At 37.7% G+C, this 22037-nt stretch overlaps 1 protein-coding gene across 2 annotated transcripts in view; it reads left to right on the forward strand.

Moving 5' to 3' along the window:
- Positions 1–22037, forward strand: part of THSD7B (thrombospondin type 1 domain containing 7B) — a 536363-nt gene that overhangs the window by 224750 nt on the left and 289576 nt on the right. For both annotated transcript variants that reach the window (XM_075117806.1, XM_048870341.2), the window contains 3 exons: positions 2206–2375; positions 10993–11148; positions 12793–12990. In XM_075117806.1, the coding sequence (XP_074973907.1) occupies positions 2206–2375; positions 10993–11148; positions 12793–12990 (524 nt within the window). The remainder of the gene's footprint in view (positions 1–2205; positions 2376–10992; positions 11149–12792; positions 12991–22037) is intronic.

Here is a 22037-nt window from a genome sequence, read left to right on the forward strand (position 1 = left end):
CTAAGGGGATTTTTCAGCCTTGTAGACAGATGAGGTTTAATTATGTTTGAACTGAGATACATTTAATTATGTTGTATAATTTTGAATGCTAATGGCCTGATTTTCAGAAGGTCCAAATATCCAGAGCTCATACTGACTGGGAGGTGCAGGTACTCTCACCTCTGAAGGCCAATCCCTGGGGGTTGGGGAGGTGTCCAATCTTCACACTTGGTAAAACCTAAAATTACCCTGATTTAAATCAGTGCGTAAGTGCCTAAAACAAGTATTTAGATGATGAAATAAGGACTTATATATACCTATCTTTAGGCATCCAGTTTTGAAAACTGGGTCCTGTATACTCTAAAAGATATATTTTAATCTGCTGTGAGGAGAAATGTGGTAGATTACCTTGTTCAGTTAAGTGTCTTCATATGAAAATTGGAGACCTGCATTAATACTGAATATTAGAAAAGCTGTGATAACCTACAAAAGGAACTTCTGTACAGAAGAATTCTCCATTATAATTTGTGTATTATGGGAGTACAATTATTTCATGCATGTCATGTATAGACTGTATTCCTCTTTGATGGTAATAAATCCTGTGAATGTATCCAAATGTGCACAAGATATACTGCATATTATTTAAGAGAGAGCAAGACAGCTAATCTGTAAATTAGAAATAATTGGCAATATTCACAAACATCTTCCATGAAGACATTACAAAATTCATAAGTGCTTTGAGGCTAGAAATGACTCTGATATTAACAAGATATAATTTTTAGAGAATGTTGAAGTGTGCTCAGATACTTTTTTAAAATTTATTATTATTATTATTATTTATTATTTTTTGCAAATAATTTGCAGTTTGTTTCCTTGTAATATCTGTACCCTACCTACAAATATTTTCTAAAGACAACACACAGAATTTCAAGCTGGAAATCTTTCTCCACAAAAGACATCCAAAGATACATGCTCTTATGATTTATGTGACAAGATAAACATATCATGCAAATTTAACAACCAGTGAAATTGAGATAACCGGAGAGAGTGTTTTGTTTTGGGGGCAAAGGAAGGGATGAAACTTATTTTGCATATATTTTAAGAAATTAAGACCATCTGGAGACTGAGGGAATATGGAGAAAGGAAAGAAATAGAAAACATTGCAGAAGACTCTAAGGAGAATGATAACACAATAACACGCATCAACAGAAACATTACAATACTTGGTATTTATAAAGGGCTTTTTTATCTGTAGATGTTAAAGTTTTTCACATAGGAGAGGAAGTATTTTCTCCATTTTGCAGATAATCAATTGTTTCTCAGTCTGGTGTCCTGTTCGTTGGATCAGATTGTCAGTGCCTCTGAAGGATCCCTTACACTTGTAGACGAGATGGGAAAAACCTGATTTTTGTTTCTCTTCCTTTCCATAGTTTTAATTAATTCTTTTTTGGCATATCAGCCATTTTTAACCTCTAATTGCACCGTGTATTCTAATACACAAATCCTCAGATGTATCCAATTCAAATTTGGGTGCTTGTCTATGGGGCACTTACATATTTGTGTGTAAGAATTTAAACCTTTCCTGAACAGAAAATTCCAAAGTATTTATGTTCTTTATTATACACAAATTAACTGTACTGAGAAAATACTTTTTATCTAAATCTGATGTGTGTCACAACTTCAAGAAAGAGAAATTAACTCAAGTATTGCAGTCCTCTTCTAGAAGCAGTTGGTAGGTACCCAATAAACCCTAAAACTTTATGAAGCTATCAATCAGAGGCCAAATCCCAACATGTCTTTGAACACTGGGTACTCATAGATTCATAGATATTAAAGTCAGAAGGGACCATTATGATCATCTAGTCTGACCTCCTGCACTCTGCTGACTTTACAAGTGTTCAGTACCTCTCACAGTTAGGTCCTTAGTTATTGACAGAGAGTTATGGCCTTGTGATCTGAAGGCAGGATTAACAGCCAGCTTTCACACTTACTTCCTGTATGGAGCAAATCACTTAATCTCTGTTGATACATAGGTGTGAAAAATTCTACATAAGTACTGTATTAATATATTGCCTGGCACTGGAAGGTAAGTCTTGAAGTAGGAAGACAAAGATTAAAGTCTAGAGAATATTCTAAAGAATAACAAATTTGTAATATAAAGAACCACCCACTGCCCCATGGTCTTCTATAAAACCTTGTTTTACACACACTATTTTTCTTTCAAAGGTTTTCATGGAGGACTTCCGAATGGAAAGCATGCCAAGTTACTCTCCTCCTTGATGGACAGGACCCTCGCCGACATAAGTACACAGCCCTTTGTGGAGGTGGGATACAAGTCCGGGAAGTGTACTGTGTCCAAAGTGTGATAGAATCTGGGAAACACAAATTGAAGGAAGGTACGTTGTTAGAGGTTATCCTAAAATGTCTATTACAGGGATCTATAAATTGGAAAGGTAAAGAAATATTGTGAATCTCATCAGTAGCATGAAGCTGTGTACTTTTTTGCTGCCACTGAGCTGGAGAAGTATGTTTGTGGGTAAGGATAAAAATGTCTCAGTGGCCTGCTAATAGATTCCATTGGAGTCATGCTGCCTGGAAGCTGGAGGAGGGAGTCAGAGGGCCCCAGAGTCAGCACAGGGTATCTGTGTGGAGATTCCTTGCCTCCTATGGGTCCCCCCATGATCTGAAGGGTTCTGGGTGTGAAACCACTGCCCATCATGTGTGGTGACGGAGACACACTGTCTCCCACTCTCCAGTCTCCCTTGGAATGAGTTCAGAAAAACTTAGTCTTCCTCCTGTCTCACAGGTCGGGGGGGGGGGAGGGAGAGCGGCAGTCCCACCTCACCCTTCCACCCCCATTTGTTGAATCCACTTGGCCATTTTTTGGTGTTGGTTCAGTTATTTATCAATACAGTCCAACCTGAGAGTTACAAACACCTTGGGAATGGAGGTTGTTCGTAAATCTGAAATGTCCCTAACTCTGAATGAAACATTATGATCATTCTTTCAAAAATTTACAACTGAACCTTGTCTTAGTACAGCTTTGAAACTTTACTATGCAGAAGAAAAATGCTGCTTTTAACCATTTTAATTTAAATGAAATAAACACAGAAACCGTTTCCTTACCGTGTCAGATCTTTTTTTAACTTCCCATTATTTTTTTAGTAGTTTGTTTAACACAGGACAGTCTTGTATTTGCATTTTTGGGTCTCTGCTGCTGCCTGATTGTGTACTTCCGGTTCCAAATGAGTCGTGTGATTGACTGCTCGATTTGTACCTCTGGTGTTTGTAACTCCGAGGTTCTACAGTTTGTCAGCCCATTCCTCGTATGGCTTAATCCTCTGCTCAAAACCAATCCACAACCTTTCTTATGATTTGTTGGGGAAAGCCAAAATATTAATGTCGCAACTTCTGAGCAGACAGACAGGTGTTGGGGTGAGAGTGAGTTATTTCGCTTTTGGAAGAGTAATGAGCAGATGAAGATGCATTATGAATAATTTATCCTCGTCTTATCTGCAGTGTGTACTGCTCCTGTAGAATATGGCTTTGAGCAGAGATGGTAAGATAGTAACAACACAACATTGCAGTTTAGACTTATTTACTTACAAAGCCAAAGCAAATCTTTTTTAATGGCAGATTGCATGTCCTATCTGCCTGCAAAAATACCTCTGACTATAGAAAAACAGGACTTCGTTTAGTCCATATACAACTGTTTCTTCTCTTGTTCCAAGAGACTGGAGCCTTGCTCTCCCAACACACAAAGATTCCTTTGTTCTTCATTATCTTGCAATGCATGTGTCACATCAAGTGAGGAAACTGTTTTAGTGACTACAGTAGCATAACATTTTGGCTGTCTTTCTTACCCTCACAACAGTTTCTTGCATTGACAAAACCACCGTAATGGGCATGTCCACATTCAATAAGCCTCAAAACTGTGATTGTGCTTGAATTTTATGATTTGTATTCTGGTAGCACCTAGGAGCCCACTCTCGGACCTGGACCCCATTCTGCCAGATGCTATATAAACACAGAACAAAAAGGTGGTTCCTGCCCCCAAAGAGTTTATAATTGTGATATGCTAAGGCCTTTCCCCAAAAGTGCTCAGCATTGTTACTAGAAGCAGTGTTTTCTGCATAACTTCCAGATGTGGTGAACTGCTCTGTGAGATGATTGTGACTACGTTTGTGGCTTTGTTTCCACAGTGCAAAGAATCCAATGTTTGATCTGAAAAGATTCAGCCATCTGAGAAGATTATCTCAGGCACTGTAACCAACCATAGAGTTTTTGAGGGAAGACTTAATTAAAAACTGTCAAATGTATTGTGGTTTTTTTGCGTGTCTCTATCATAGGACTTTTTTTTTTAAGTGAAAATGTAAAGATGAATCCATTTATTTAACTACAACATCTTGATTCAACTTATCACCAGAATGCAACTTCATTTCAAGGGTTGGCTGGAAAAAAAACAATTCCATTTTGCAAAAAAAGTCAGGTTTTGAAACTTGTTTTCATTCCAAAGCAGAACAAAATCAAGACATTTAGAAATTTTAATGGAAAAATTGAGAGCACAAGATCCAACAATAGCCTATATAGCCTGGTGCTTAGGGCAGACACTGGGGATATGGAAGAACCAGTTTCAAGTGCCTGCTTGGGTCTCCCACATCTCAGGTGGGTGCCCTAATCACTGACCTATTGTCTCGTCCAGGAGCTTCTCTCTTGTTTGTTCTCTGTCAGAAACACCATCTTGGTCTGGAGAAACTTTCCTGACACAAATTTATTCAAAACCAATATGTTTCTGGAAAACGTTTCAGTTTCAATTGAGAAAAGTTTTGTGAAAAATTGTTTGACTAGCTCTATTTCTGACCATACTCTTTCTCTCTCTCCCCACCTGTCTCTGCCCCTATTTAGACAAAGAACACTACTGAACTATCTTGCCAACACACTACTAGGTCTTGTTTCCAAAGACTTTGGCATCTATAGTATATTTTCTTAAACATCTGTCCTCCATACACATATGAAAGAAACTAAATTCTTAAATATCATAAGTCATTTATTTCCCTTATGGTACATAGTATAAGAAATTTGGTGGCAAATTCTGTTCTAAGTTACAACAGTGTAAATTCAGACTAATTACACTGAGTTCAGTGGAGTTTCTCTGGACTTTCACAAACATAGTTTAGAACAGAATTTGACCTTTAGCTCCAGTTTCTGAACTTATTCAAGCTTTTCTTTGTTCAAAACAGAATATATCCTATACGTTATATGGGCCTTTACATTTTTCCAGAGCAGCATCAAAACCTTTTGGGAGATCATATCCCTGTTTAGGCAGCTCTTGCTCTCTTTAAAAACCGTAAATGTTGCCCAAGGGGGTGTCATGCAGCAGGATAAATACATATTTGTGCAAATGAGGAAGGGTATTAGCAGCCACTTTGGACTTGTTAGCCAGCTGGAATGTATAAAGGACTTGTACTGTATTTGAATTAGCAGTAACCCTGTCCTATATTCAATGTGCACTGCTCTTCAAATTCATGCCTATATTGGTAAAGCTGCAGGAAGAAAAAAATCAATTTTTGACAAAGAAATTAGATTTTGGAGACTCAGATATTTGAGTCCCGACCTTCCTGTCTTGTTTGTGAAAGTATTTGGAAAGAATAGGCTAGAATGTATTGGCTATAGGAAAATTTGACTGGTACCCCGGGGAGAAAGATAACTGATGGTCAGCAGCGTCATTAAAGGATCTTTGTTTACTAACTGAGTGGTGGTGCTGAAGCTGGATAATCCAGCATCTGGATTAGTGGATCCAATTCAGAGTAACCTTTTTCTCAGGTAAGAAACAGGCCCCTTCTTATCAAAATGACCTGGCTTGAGAAGATGACGAAGAATGTACCTTCACAGTGTGAAATATATGCAAGCACGCCTGTGTCAAATCTGCATTGTTGGGATGTTGAGCTATTGCTCTAACATTCTGTGAGCAGAATTTATAAGATTAAAGTCACATAATAGAATAATAAATATGTAACAGCTGGCTTCTTCAGTGGAAACCCTTTGGAAGCAAGACTTAAAAGGATTTTACGCAAATTGTTGGGGTGTAAAGCTGGCATGTTTTAAATTTGTAATTCAGGAGCTTAAGGGTTTAAATTCATGGGGGAAAGCAACCTATTTATCACAGAGGTATAACATTTTTAGTTCCCAGATGTCTGGGAGCTAGCTGAAGTGAAATGAGCAGATTATATAGAAAACATTTTGAATGTAAAATACCTAACTTTTTTTAAAAATGTGACTTGTTTCTCATAAAGGTATTTGATATGACATGCAATATTTATTCCATTATTACTGGTGCATTCATTTATAGGGTTGTTTATTATATGGTAAGTAGTTAGCCTGCTGCGCCCAATCAATTTACAGGACACTGTAGATTTTAGTTCAGTTTCTTATCTTTGAAGTCTAACAAAAATCAAGTGTACATATTTATATTTTAGGGCCATTTATGCCACTGGAATATGTAAAAGTCATTCGCAGCCCAGTGATAAGGGCATTATATTTTTGCTTACTATACAAACAAAATGACTTAATTTCTCTTTGTTGGCCAAACTAGAACATCCACAAAGAAAAGGACAGTCACAAAAACTGAAGTTTTACTTAGAATAAAAATATCCTAATTTTAAACCATTAGTGGAGGGTTAATCTCACACTGTTCCAAGGTTTGGTTCAGAGCCTTTCCTGAAGCATATCCAAAACTTTTGGATTCCCTTCCCTTTCTTCTTCATGACTTCTCTGGCAATGTGACTTCCAAGTACATTGTGGCCTTTTCTCAAAGCCTTCTAGTATCCTATGACCCTTGCTTTTTTGTAACCAATCATCAACAAACTACCTGCACACCCTCTCTTCCCATGATCACCTTCATTGGTCCCCAGTACCCCTACTCCCTTAAAACTCTTCCAATATATTCTCAGCTACATCCTTCCTACCTTTTGCTGGTCAGTCATAGTACTTACAATAATAAGCACTATGCCCCATTGTAAATGTTTGCCAGATATATTTCTATTGTGGCAGTGCTGAGTTGCACCGAGCAGGATTGGGACCATGTTGTACTAAGAGGTGAACAAACACAGGAAGACATCTTTTCTCCTCCGAAAAGTTTATAATGTCACTTAATTCATGTAGCAGGACTTTTTGATAGTTCCTAAATATACTGAATCACCGTTGCTTCTGGCAACGTATTATTAACGTCTTTCCATTCTGAGATTAGCCTTTTATTTAGACTATGAAATAGTTTTCAGTTGATAATGGGACTTTACTTCTCACCTTGTGGCTTCCAATTTTTTTAAATGCATAAAAAGTCCCTTTCTATCAGACACAGGATGCAGCAAGTTTCCTTAACAGTCTCATGTGAGAAGCTAGTATCAGAGCCATTTCTAAGCTAAAAAAAGGTGATCCAGTTATCCTTTGCCCACTGTTTTGTCATCACTATCAAAACAGTGTCTTTCAGGCAGGAGACATGTGACTTGTCTTTACAGAAGTTGTGATCATTTGTTTCTATTGTATACTCATGTAGGTGTTTTATATTATAAGTCAGTCTTCAATGATTTTCTCAACTAATTTCCTCTAGTACTGAAATAAGAGTCACTGGCCTATATTTCCTGGCGTCACCAATAGCAACTTTTAAACATGGGTACTATCCCTATCTTGGCCTCTGGTAATAATTCACTCTGTATGGTTCTGCCAAACATTAAATATATATTGACTTCTGCTGTGGTGAATATCAAGATGTATTGCCCTGAAAGGTGAATACTAACTAAGGTGAAGGCAAAATTGAGATACTCCTTAAGGGACAATAAATCTCGACATCACATTGTTACATGTGTTTGAAATAGGCTTGCCAGAGATACCTAGAAACTTCTCCATTCTGGCCATGAATTTCTGAAATGTTTAGGTGTTCATTTTAAACTAACAATCTTAAGAGAGATGAAGTTAAAAGTCCAGGAAAAAATATTATTTACCTTCTGGGAGGAGTGAAAATTAGTTTTGGGAAGACTTGCTGAAGTCAGGATGTGCATTTGCTCTCTGATTGGTTAACATTGTTCTTTATCTCAGTATTGCCCTGTGTGACTATATTTATTATCCCAGAATTAATTTATATAAGTCACTGCTATAGAACTGTGCAATGTTTCAAAGAGTTACAAGATTTGCATTCAATTGAGTTTTCAGGCTTATTCCACAGATCCAGAGGAACATAGGATTTTTAAAAATATGAACAAACATAATCTATAGTAAATGGGCTGCTATTTGATTCAGGGGCATTGACCCAGAAATTCTGAGAGGAAACACAAGTGTTATCAAGCTGAAAATGTGACATTTTTTTCCCAAACAACATAAATGCTTTATTTACAGGATAAGTGCAATTATCAAACAAGTTAGAAGGTGCAAGAAACCCTGACCCTTCCAATACATAGACAGAGGTCTAGCAGTTCTGTCCATTTATCACAGCAATACCCTGAATTCTCTCTCACTGACCCTTTGCAATAGCATATCCTTGATCTCGGATGAACAATTTCTGCCTTGCATGTTTGATTGAGTTCTGTTATCTGGCAATGAAAAGAATCACAGAAAGAGACACTTTATTGTAACAATGAACAAAGAACTTTATTCGAATAAGAAAAACAGCATTATCCATAAAAAGAACGGGAGTACTTGTGGCACCTTAGAGACTAACAAATTTATTTGAGCATAAGCTTTTGTGGACTACAGCCCACTTCATCAGATGCATAGAATGGAACATAGTAAGAAGATATATATATAAAGATAATTAATAGCCTCTTACCGTTGGTATGGCTACTTCCACCTTTTCATGTTCTATCTATCTTATCTAATCTATCTATCTTCTTACTATATGTTCCATTCTATGCATCCGATGAAGTGGGCTGTAGCCCACAAAAGCTTATGCTCTAATAAATTTGTTAGTCTCTAAGGTGCCACAAGTACTCCTGTTCTTTTTGCGAATACAGACTAACACGGCTGTTACTCTGAAACCTGTCATTATCCATAAAGGTACTCAGCCTCTTCTTCTCTGCTTTACTGCAGAACCTTTACCCATCTCCTTCCAACTGGTTATCCTGCTACAGTTTTAAAGAAATACGTATACAGTCAGACGAATAAAAGCGAATAAAGCTCTGCTGGCACTCAGACCAGGTCAATGAATGGACTCCATCCTTGGACTAGTGGAAGCCACCTTTGAGTTTGGGGTTGTCTGTCAATCAGATGGCTAGACAAATGATGGAACTCTTTTACAGATGGTCAGTTCTCTATTAGAGTTCACCTCGCCTTCATGTGGCAACAGGAGTGCTTTTACAGCCACCATGTCTAGTCGAAATGACTTAGTTCATTAATACTGTAACGTGTGTTTATTAATGCAACCTATTTCTTTTTGTTCTTATTTCTGAAATATTTCATTAAAAGTTTTCGTCTCTGCAATATGCAGTAACTACTGGCAGAAATTTGGAGGACTTTTTGACATTTGACCATATCCATGTGCATATTTCTAATTCATCAAGTTATTTTTTAGAAATTCTATATTCATGCTCTAAATGTATGGATGATTACTACCATTTTATTTCAAAATAATTTCAGGAGATTCACAACATGGCTGAAATGAAATAGTTGTACTAGAATGGGATGTGACTTAATTCTTAAAGTTGATCTCTGTGCCCTAAAACTGATTTGTTTTCATTTCTCCCAATGAGTTAAAAAAATGATAAATTATTTTGCTAAACTTAGTGCTGAAGGGATATTAAGTAATGTGGGAAGCCTCTTCATTAAAAAAAATAGCCTTATGGTTAAAATTCTAATATTTATCTTACCCTTTCTGTCATTTGACTTTTGCAATCTGTAGAAAAGGTCTATTTACTTTAGCAGTAAGGGGAATTGGATTCCTGCCAGCTTGGTGTAGTCTCTAAATGAATATGTCAAAGGCAATATTGTTTTTCAAAAATCATTCAGAAAGCAGTCTTTTACATTAATAGTATCTTTCATTAGTTTTGAATTAAATTTAATCTATTGCCATTTAATAGTACAGTTATATCATAGAGTGCTTGAGGAGCAAGAGGTATGAATTCTGAGTCCATGAGTTAGAACCTAAGCTGCCGCTCAGTGTTCCTGCATCTGAACTTGAAGCACTGGCATGAGAGAACCTTGGTGCATTAATGTTTGCTGAGACAAGCACCGAAGCCTTCTGTAAAAGCAATTCAAGATCGTAGATTCCTGCATGCATAAAATGGTAGAAGATCAGGAAGAAACAAAGAAATGTTTGCTAATACATATAGCATATAGCTTTTTGAAAACACTTTTGCAGTCAGTCCCACGGTCCCTTCATTGAATATATTGTATGTAAATAGATCTGGGCCATGTTGTCTTCCAAGATAGAGAGTCTGCTGGAATCTATCCATCATGCACAGCCATGGAGATCTACATAATTGATGGTGTGAATGGGGGCAAGATTTGGATCAACAGTTGGAATTTAGTTAAACCAATGTGGTGTTTGAGCCAGAGGAGAATTTAATTAATCACCTTATCACCATTGGTTTCTGCCAATTCTGTTAATAGCAGTAAAATGTGGTAAACACATTTTTTTCCTCTATAGCAAGCAGACCTGACCTGAATATTCACAGGTCGTGGATCTGCTGAGTAAGGTGTTTCATTTTTACATAGTTACTTTTCAGAGAGAAAATACAGCTGGTACTCTGATTCAGCAGTCCAGTCCTAGACTGGAAAGCCCTTAAGCATGTGCTTAACATAAGCCTGCATTTAACTGCTTTTCTGAACAGGGATGGGGACTTAAGCAATGCTTAAATATTTTGCCTTAGAACATAAACTCTTTGGGTCAGGTAGATTCTTTTTTGCTGGTTATTTAGGGCCTAGCAGATTTGGTTTGCTCCAGGGAACAAATGCCAATAGTAAATTCAGAAGCTCTGTGAAGTTTGTATAAATGAAACTACAGTCCATAACTTTTTTTCTGTTTAGTCACTAGGCCTGTTGACAAGAAGTTATGTGTTGGCCCTTCTCCCTCTGCCTCCCAGCTGTGCAATGTTCCATGTTCTTCTGACTGTTTGGTTTCCTCCTGGTCTGCCTGGGGACCCTGTGTTCATGAAAACTGCCAGGATCGCCAGGGAAGAAAAGGTGCGTTTAACTGTTTCTCTCATATGGTACAGCCTGTAATTAGATCTGAATTAAACTAAACGCAAGCATGTTAGGATAGGAATTTAAAAGCAATTGGATCCAAATGTGGTTTCCTATTGAATTCATTTCATATAAGTTAGAACCCACAGGTGGAGCCTAGGGTAGAAGGTGGCCTTTGATGTTGTAGGCTATTGTTCTTGAAAAATACGGGTGAGATCCTCATCCCTACTCCAGCCCCTCTATGTTCGGTAAAAGGTCTGCAGAGACATAAAGGGGCTCTAAAAGTCTTCTGAGAACCTTCTCAAAAGTCTTGAGGTAGGGGGCATGCTGGGTGTGGAGCTGGAAGGTGGGAGGAGAATGTCAGGCTCAGAGTTTCAGCACGTATCAGTGCAGAGATTCCAGGCAGTGCTGGGGGCTTTGCTGAGTCAATGAGAACGTTGCTTGATGCAGAATGGCTGAGCACCATGGTAAATCCACTAACTCAAACCATGGATATAGCTAGTCTATGCTCTATCATATCCAAAACAAACCCATGCTGAAAGACACTTACTTGCATACTAGCTCCACTATTGAATATAACATTGTTTTCATTCAAATGGCATTAAATTATGTACTCAATTATTTTTGTAACCTTTTTGTTCCCAATTTTAAATTTGAATCTCCCACTTTTAGGGGATGTTATTTTGAGGGGTCCAATATGAATTATATATCTTCATAAAGCAGAGTAATTATTTCTCAGTAAACTGGTCTTCTGTATCTCAGAACAAGACTTTTAAATCTGACTCCCAGAAAGAGGTTAACTGTGCTTTAGATTTTGAATTACTTGTTTGGTTGTCTTTATCTTTTTCAAATTGTATTGTCATCATGAGATATATATATATATATATATATATATATCATGATGACAATACAATAGTTCTTACTTTATGTTGATGTAAATGTTTTACATCCAAGTTCAATGAAAAGGGATGTATTGGATCAAATGGCAGTGGAATTGCAGGATTGTGGAAATCACGACTCCTGGAATTCTGCAACCAACATTACGTTTGCAGTGACAACACTGTAAATATATAGAGATACAATCTGTCTTTTTTTGAAGACAACAGGATTGCCTGTGCAAGGCCAGTGGGGTTGCAAATATCTAGAAGGCCTTATGAATAAGGCTAAGATTTAGCCATGGGTGTTCTTAGTAAAAGTCATGGACAGGTCATGGACAATAAACAAAAATCCACGGCCCCGTGACCTGTCCATGACTTGTACTATATACCCCGTGTTGTGGGGGGCTCTGGGAGCACAGCTGCTGGTCTGGAGGGGAGTGGGGTCTGGGGTACTCACTGGTGCTTGGGGGGGGGGAAGGAGACAGGTGCAGAGGGTAGCCTGGGGCTGCTGCCGCCACCACTGCTGGTTGGGGGTGACCGTGCTGGCCCAGGACTGCCACTGCTGGCGGGGTGGGAGGCAGTATGGCTGGAATCTGTGACCTCCGTGACAGACTCGCAGCCTATACTTATGAGCATTGCTATGCAGTTTTTTAATTAAAAATCTAGTTTGAAATGCCATAGAATTCCACATGCCCTATATATCAACTTTTGCAGGCAAAATATCTTAATACTGATGATAAAAAATGTCTCTGTTCTGTCTTTTTAGGATTTAGAATGAGACAAAGGCATGTTATTATGGAACCCATTGGTACATCTCAGGGTTGTCCACACTTAGTAGAATCTATTCCTTGTGAAGACCCAATCTGTTACCAGTGGGTCATTTCTGAAGGAGTATGTGTACCTGATCATGGAAAATGTGGGCATGGAAATCGCATACTGACAGCCATATGCAAGAATAATAAAGGTAGGTGCAGCTAATTTTAAGTTGGTCACCTTTAAATTTGCACATTGTTTTGTGTGTTCCTTTAAAATCTATTTTTGTTAAAGGGCAATTGCAAAAACTTATTATAGCAGTATATTTAATTTAATGTGAAACACCAGATTTTAGAATGGGATCTGAGTTTCCCCAAAGTATAGAGCTATTATCTGGGATTGTGGATTGAGCCCATCCCTGATTAAAACAAAATGACTCACTGCCACAAGTCATTTATTGCTGCTATGACTTATATTGCACCCCTCCCTAAACTAATATATTAGTAGTGTAATATTAATGGCCTGATTCTGCCCATTTACTTCCTGCATTCATGTTATAATACTTATGCCAATACTCTCATAGAGGTCAATAGGACTGTTTGAATACGATTACTCAGCATGAGTAAGTGTGTCAGAATCAGGCTCTTTGCATTTCCACGAACGTAGCACTAAATTCTTTCACAACAAATTTGGAATACTTTTCTCATCATAACAACTGTTTAAGAGTGCATACTGAGGAAAGCCTAGTTGTGATGCCAAGATTAATTATGCTACAAGAATCTGATATGTAAATGAAAAGATTTGTGCTGAGTAATACTTTTGTATTTACTTGCCAGCAGTTTGAGACTGACCCTGTGTTCAGTTTACAACTTGTTAATAATGCATAAAGCATATATTTTATAGGAAGTTTACAAACAAGCAATGAGAGCTTATTTCTCATATACAATTTGAAATGCAGCCAACAGTTTCATCATTCTCGATAAGGTCAATGTTGTCAGATCTCTAGATTCTATTACGTAAGGCATGATTTTGCAGCCCTTAATCACAGTGAGTTGTACTATCAGGTCAAAACTGGCAAAGTTTGGAACTTGCCAGTTTAATGCTATATCTGAGATGAAGATGATTCTTCCATTGCATGGTGTTTGAACAGGAAACAGTTCCAAGTCTATAACAAGTTGAGTTAATTGGCAAGTGTTTAAGAATATGTTGAGAGATATGGTGCATTAGAACCTGATCAACAATTAAATAACAGCTGCTAATCTGCTGAAGAGCAAAGATCCCTTTGAAATATGTATTAATGTTTGTAGCTTTCTTGTGTTCTTAGACTTAGCGGGCCAAATTCTCAGCTGCTGTAAATAGCTCCAGTGGAGTTAGGGGGTATCTGAGTGTCTTCTAAGTGGTATCTGGGGTGATGCGATAATAATTTAGGCTGAATTCTGCAGTGACGTATGTGCAGGTTGATCCTTGAGCTGGTGTGGAACCCCACTGAGGCTACCCACTGGTGCAAGGGTTCATCTGTGTGCATCTTTTGGCAGGATTGGGGTCTTAAACTTGTGTCAACTTCAAACTCAGAGAAAACATGCAAGGTCACAAACTCACAAACCTGGGGTGATCTCTGATCATGGCAGCATGTTGCTCTGTAGTAATTATATGTGCTGAGACATCCCAATATTGGGGTATCTCTCTGCCGGTCTATCCAACAAGAAATTGGAACTTTCTATGTAGCTTTTTCACTTTCAGCCATTCAGCTCATGATGAGCAATGTGGGAGGGTTTTTTTTTTTTTTTGGTTCTATCAGTTTTGCTTTCAGATTTACAGAGTGCTTTTCAGTTAGTCTCCTTGAGAATGGAAAAAATATATATATTCTGAATGACTACTGGAAGTGAGAGTGATTGAAATCTTTCTTCTAGCATTGCAAGAGTAGCACAAAACTCCCTTTGAATTTCAGCTGGGGATTTCGGACAGTTTCTTTATTGTCACTATAACCGAATGTTTGTTTTGCTTGTCCAATCCTAATTTGGGAGATTTCACAAGACATACCATAGCTCATTTGACATGTTGGAAACATTCATGGATGCTCTTTTAAAACTTTTCTCAATCTCTATTGCAGCAGGATTTACTTACCGCAGAGTCATAGAAATCAAAGTTGAAAAAAGGGCTGTTTGTCTTGTTCATCCTTCTATGACTCTACTTAATACCATTAATTGCTTTGGCTATAGTTTCCACTCCTTACACAGTGCTGTCTTAGACAAAATTGCCATAGAAATCAATGGGATATTTGCCTAAATAAGAACTTTGGGACTGAGCATCAAAATTGCGCAGTGTCTCCAGTGGGACTAGTGACTAAACTGAGCTATGATTGACCTCTTAAGAGGAAGTTGTGACAAATCACAAGGCACACCAGCTATGGCTGCAATAGAATAAAAGCTGTACTAATACTTAGAACTTACACAGTTGATGCATGTTCAAAGCACTGCATTAACTATTGTCCTGATGTAAAGCTTTAGCATAGCTGCTTTACATGCTGATAGGTTCATTAGTCTCAGCTGCCTTTTTGGTGTCTACTGCTGCATCCTGAAATCCAGTCACTTGTCTAGTCCTCTGATGCCAGTGTGCTATCCAATATTCATGTCAGTATTCAGCACTGCATACACCTTCAAGATTGCTGACTTACTGAAGAGACAAAGAATAAATTATTTGGGCCGTGGAATGTTACAAAACCAACCCCTATTTCCTTGATGAAAGTAATACCTCATTAACAATAAAGTTCAGGTTGTGACAGGTACATTGAATTTAGAATACTCTGGTGGTTCTGTGTATGCTTGCATACCCGATTTCTTCCTCTTGATATTAGTTCCAGCCTTTTCTTCATGGCTGTCTTTTTAATTATTACTGTATGTCAGTTTATCTTTTTTAACATTTCAGGGACACTGTTCTATCAATCCTTGCCCTGTTGGTAACTAATCTTGAAGAAACCACAAAAGTAACCATTAATATTTTCTGGAGTTCCAAATATGTCCATGTACCTAACCCCCGTGTCATTTGCCTCTCTTGGTTTTATAATATAGATTAAAAATATTAGAGTAATAATTCATTTTGATTTCAGCTACGGTTGTGATCTATGTACATTAATTTGCAATGCTCTTTCTTTAGGAATGGTAAAAAAAATCTCCCTTTTTCTGTGACACTTCTAAAGGACTCTGGCATAGGAAGGTCAAGCTTAGCTTTGAATCCTCGTAGTTGTCTTAAGTGGCCATTTATTTGAGTACACAAGATTTAGACAGAATGAGAACAGAGGGTTATTTCAATGATGTATCTAAAGATTCCAGTGTTTCTTATAAGACTTCTTTGCCAAAGGAGTATCTTTTCTTAAGGGATACATACCAACTTCAATCACATTCCATTTCATTGTACTTCCTATGTTATTAGACTAGATATCTAGGATGTTTTTTGTTTCTTAAATCTGCTGTTCCAGACAGAGGATGGCCATGTAATGCTGTTTAGTGATCCATAGCTCAGGATGTCCGAGGAGGTTCTGTAACTAGAAGCCAGAGCCCATATCTTCATAATTTGCTCTGGAGCTTTTTTCATGGCTCAGTTATGGTTAGAGTTGTTGGGAGTGCAGGAGGATTACAGAGTTCATAATCTCTATTCATAATCATCTAATTACCTTGTGCTCTGCCTGTCAGTTTCTTGCATGCATTTGTTGACTCTCATTTTATTCTTAGATTGTAAACTATTTGGGACAGACCATCTTTTTGCTGTGTGTGAGAACAATGCCTGGCACAACGAGGGCGGGAGGGATCCTTGACTGATGCCCTGAAGCAGTACTACAATACAAATACAAATAATATAATAAAATGGATAAAAGGAAATAATTTGTATAATGGAGAGGGATTTATACAAGATGTCTCATCCAAATAAAATATTACCATAAGTGGGTTTTTATTTAATTACTTAGCAGTTACTTCATTAGCAAGACACATTACTTGAAAGATCAGTGTGCAAAATGGTAGGCAGGGGAAAGACAAGGAAAGCTTAAAGCCATCTGAGAAAAGATGCATGTGGTAGTATCATGGATTAGATTATTAAATTATATCCTTAGCAGATCTGGGTGTATAATTCAAAACAAGTAGTTTCTATAACAACTCAACCTTTTCTCTGTTCACAAATGATCTGTGAGCTGAGCATGGTTTTCTCTAATTTGTTGTTTGAAATTGCTCAACAAATAATTTCTGTGAATAATTCTCCATCTTTAACATTTTCCTGGGGAGTTTGTTGCCAGTATTTGATAGTTGAGCTCTTTTGATTGGACACGTACGTGAGAGCGTGTATTGCTGTTCCCTGATTGGATGAGAGTAACTCTTGAAATATTCATTCATTTTTTCTTTGCACAAATATGGTCCATTTGCCTAAATTTCACTTGTTTCTGTGAACAGTTCCTGCCAGTAAACTTGCTTTCCTAAAATATTCTTGATTAGTGGATACAAAGACATGAACAACTCTTCTTTAAAAATACAAATAAATATTGGAGCAGTATTTTTTGAAAAATTCATATCGCTCTAGGTGGCTCTCCAGGTACTACTTTGTAGTGGCATGTGCACTTAAAGGTTGTATGTCAAGAATAAATATTCCATACTGTACCTAGAAGGAAACTCAAGATTGTAATAGCATTGAGAGCAAGATCTGTATGTAAAAAGGTCAATCCATTTAGGAGGTTAAATTTGCGTGGCTGTGTACGAAATTTCCCAATTTTTCATTTAGGTGCCAAGAAAAATTAATGTTGAAACACTGTTATTGTCTAAAGTTCAGATGGAGAGATGTGGGAACTGTCTTAATTATTAGTATATTCCCCCATCCATATTAAAGATGGCTTTTTTTAAAGCAATTGTAAACAGATTGAAGCAATATAAATGCTAAAGAGGAGCGCTGGAGTGTGATTTTAACAAATGTATGTTGTGTTACATGTTGGCTGTGAACAAATAAGGGCTGTGGTTTGTAGTGCATTCTGGTTTCTCTGTTACATACTTAAAATAAATGAAATGAAATAAAAAGCTTTCATAATATAACTAGTGTGACTCATGCAAATAATCTATCAGTTTTTTCAAGTATTTAAGAAATGCTGTCATCTTAAAAATGATTATAAGGAGGTGTAAATTAAAATAGTTTCTACAGTCCTATGGACTGAATCTTAGCTATTGGCAATGTCTGTAAATTGATTATAAAATGTTTGTTTTTTTTTAATTTTAAAGTCGATCAGTGGTGTTCCGCTAGTCAGCAATCTGCTTTATTGTAATACCCATATAGCCATTTGTTATTTGCTTTTTGCTGGTCCAATACCTAGCAAGAAACCAAATTAATAAACCAAAATAAATGTCTATGTGATCAAACAGAAGAAGAAATATTTTGAAATAAATTAGCAAAAATTGGTAAGTCTTGCAATAGTACTCTAGAAAGCAAACACTATCTTTCTGTGATTTCGCTGATTTAATATTTTCATACCATGCTTCTAGATACTAACTAGGGTGACCAGATGTCCCGATTTTATAGGGACAGTTTCTATATTTGGTGCTTTTGCTTATATAGGTACCTATTACCCCGGGGCATCTTGTCCCGATTTTTCACATTTGCTATCTGGTCATCCTAATACTAACTATAATCAAATAAGTTTTATTTCTAGTTAGGGGTAAAACAAGAGAATGGAGCACATGAGAAATGTAGGATCGGATCGTATGCAGTGCTGAGCACTCTCAACACCTCTTCACACTGCAGGTTGCGGCCCTTACTGATATTGGAGTTCTTTAAACTGTGTGGCACTTTGTAAAGATTATAGTCCTAGAAATAGAACATACTATTGTCCTTATTGTGGGAGCTTTCTTGGCAGCAGAACACTTTTTAGTAAAGCATTCTCATTGAGGCTGATAATAGAATGAAAAACCAATTGGCTGCAAGCTACAATAATAACTTAGGCAAAGGGAGTTAGCAGACGTAGATCTAGCTGTAATTATACCTCATGTCAACCCAAGGAACCTTAGCAGTGATAGATATGGGTCTGCACAAGCAACAGGAAAGAACATTTATGAAAATCAATTCTTGCTGTGTGAAAAATGAATCATTATCATCATTTTAACTGTGTTACTTTGGGCTGATTTAAACACTTTTGTGCTTCTAACACTGGCATTTTAAAGACAGGCTCAGGAGTCTTTACAAGGGCTGGTGAATGCAAGAAGCATACAAAACAGGAATATTCTTTAGAGTTTGTTTACTTGTTAAGAATTGATTCTGGTTTTCATAATGACCATTTTTAAATGTATTAATCCTATTGGTAGGTTTGCTTTTTAGAAGGAATCTATTTAATACTTCTAATGGCTCCAGTCACACACAGGTTAAATATGATGATTTCAGTGGTTTGAGCATTGACCTGCTAAACCCAGGGTTGTAAGTTCAATCCTTGAGGGGGCCATTTAGGGATCTGGGCCAAAAATCGGGGATTGGTCCTGCTTTGAGCAGGGGGTTGGACTAGATGACCTCCTGAGGTCCCTTCCAACCCTGATATTCTATGATTCTATGATTTCCTTTTATTTAACCATGTTTACTTTTAGAAACAATGCTTTGGGTTTTACAGTGTCAGTGCTTGGAACTGGAAAGCATTTGCATCACTCCACCCCTCCCCCCCCCCGAGGCAGTTTGACCTTCAAATCACAACATTCTGATTACTATCTTGATATTTCTGTCCCATTCCCCTACTTCATCGTTGTCACAGTGGGATTAAGGCAATGCAGGGCTCCAGGCACACCATGTGACAGGCTCCTATGGCTCCACTACTGTAGCCCTGAACAGTGACCTTGCCCCTTACTTGGAGTGGCAGGCAGTGGCGTGGAGGCATCCTTCTAACATGAGGAGCAGCAGCAAGGATCCCTTCTGTCACTCAGAGAGGCAAGTGTTTGGCAGCAGGGAGGCTCACCCCTGGTATCTTGCTAAGGTGGTCCAGGCCTACTGCACTCTTATTCTCCTGTCATACAGAGTCCTCTGTTCAGATGTATTGGTGGGCCCCATCCCAGTGCAGTGTGTCTTGGAGTCAGCACTTTGTTGATATGCATCGGGAAGTTTGCCCCTCTCAGAACTTTTTTTTTTTTTTTAAAGCTATCTACAGACTTAGGCAAACTCCACTATATTAGTTACACTCAGGTCACGTTTTGGATCTTTTACTCATAATCATGAGGGATAAAAACATACTTTCTTTTTTAACATGAAAAAATAAATTTGAAATATGTAAATGTGAGCTCAGATTCAGGATCTGTTGCCCTAGGTATGGACCAATAGTAGTTATACCCTAATGCAGCCCTGAATTATTGTTTTTGTTCTCTTTATCAGATATTTACATGCTCAATTTAACTGTGAGGTGATTTTAGCAGCCAATAATCTCATACACTGCCACAGTCGGGGTTAAGGCTGTACCATTTGAGAGCTGAGATTCCGAATTGCTATTAGCTCTACCAGTTCTTGAGAAAGCAGTTGCTGAAATCCTGTTGGAATTCAAGTGGGGACTGAAGGGAAGCACGGTAATCAGAGTGATGTCATTTTAAGATCCAATATTGTGATCTGCCTGGGCTTAAAAGGAATACACTGTACCAGAAATGAGTAAATAAATAATTTTTGGCTGAGTGCTGGTGTTCTGAGGGGAGGGAGGGAGGGTTTTTTCAGCTGATATTATTTGTTGCATTTGAACTGAATTCGCAAATAATTTTGGTGCCTGATTTATTTATTATTAACTGAAAAAATTTCACCCTGCTCTAATCTATGCCACTGGAAGGCTGTGGACTCTTTGGGGAGGGATACTAATTGTGGTGTTCTTAGCTATATAACTATATATCTTTTTTCCTGTATGCCACAACTTTCAACCTCTAAGAACTATTGAGACAGCCAGCCACGTGTGTTCAGTTCAGTATAGGCTGCCACAAAAAGATGTGCACCCTCAAGGAGATTTTATGCTACTTTCTTGTCTCTGGTTAATCTAAAATAATTCATTTAGACAGAAAAAAGTGTTTGTGAATGGAAAAATACTTACAAAGCTTTCAAAATAATTTTGAGATCCTCAGGTAAAAGATGCTGTAAGTTCAAAGTATTCTATTGATAAAAGTATTTTATTTTATTTATTCCTTGTTTGGTGCATGTAGTTAACAATTTTACTAGGGGTTCTGATTTAATATGAACCTTTTCGTAGCCCAAGCCCTTATTAATGTTTTGAAGATTTAATTTTGAATTCTCCCATCCCTAATGGATTATTGGCAGGGTACAAAGTTGCAGTTTCTGTTTCATTTCTCAGAGAAGTTCATTTATTCTGTTCAACGTATTGAGTATGTGTTGTAAATTTGTTGCATTCCTGGCTTATGGCTAAGTACATTCTTAAATCTTAGGGAAGAGTGGTACGCCTAGATTCCAGCTGATCCTATAAATAAGAGCAGCATAATCTCACATTTTGATCATTTGTCCTCTTAGAAAATGAACCATGAAATAAATTATTTAGTTGTAAAATAATGTGCTCATTTTTTATGCAACATGGAAATGAACCAATCATGGACAACCTTAAAACAGAGAATGGGGCAAATCAGATTTCCAGATCTACATATATATTAAGCAACGGTGGAGGACTGAATTTACAAAAGAGGACAGATAAAGTGCTGCACCACTAATGATAAGTGATAAATGGGAAAAAAATTAAGAGATAAAAGTTATATGGTTAAGGACTAGGAGCTATTGTCTTTGGTTAAAGGAACTCCATAAAGCACTAAGACTCAAAAAGGGCCCTCTAAGCTTTATTGATCTTGTTTGCACTGTATGAGCATTAACACAGTGAGAGTTTTGCCTCAGTAAGGATGGCTGAAAAACTGTGGGTATGTCTATTCTTTGAGCTGGGGTGTGATTCCCAGCTTGAGGAGACATACCTGTGCTAGTGTTAACAGAGCCAGCGTGATAAAAATAGAGTGACAGTGTGAGTGGCACGAGGGGGTAAGTACATAGCTAGCATCTTTGATGGGTATGTACTGAAGCAGCTAGACCTTCCCACCACTTGTGCTGCGACAGCCATACTTATTTTTACCGTGCTAGCTCAGTTAGGGCTAGTGTGAGTATGTTTCCTCAAGCTGGGAATTACACCCCCAGCTCAAAGAGTAGACGTACCCTGAGAGCCTCATGATCCATTACATGAGTTATTCGAGTGTAGAACAGCCGAGCCCTTGTGATGGGGAGGTCCCAGAC

The sequence above is a fragment of the Caretta caretta genome, chromosome 11 (genome assembly GCF_965140235.1).
Source record: "Caretta caretta isolate rCarCar2 chromosome 11, rCarCar1.hap1, whole genome shotgun sequence".
Lineage (NCBI taxonomy): Eukaryota > Metazoa > Chordata > Testudines > Cheloniidae > Caretta > Caretta caretta.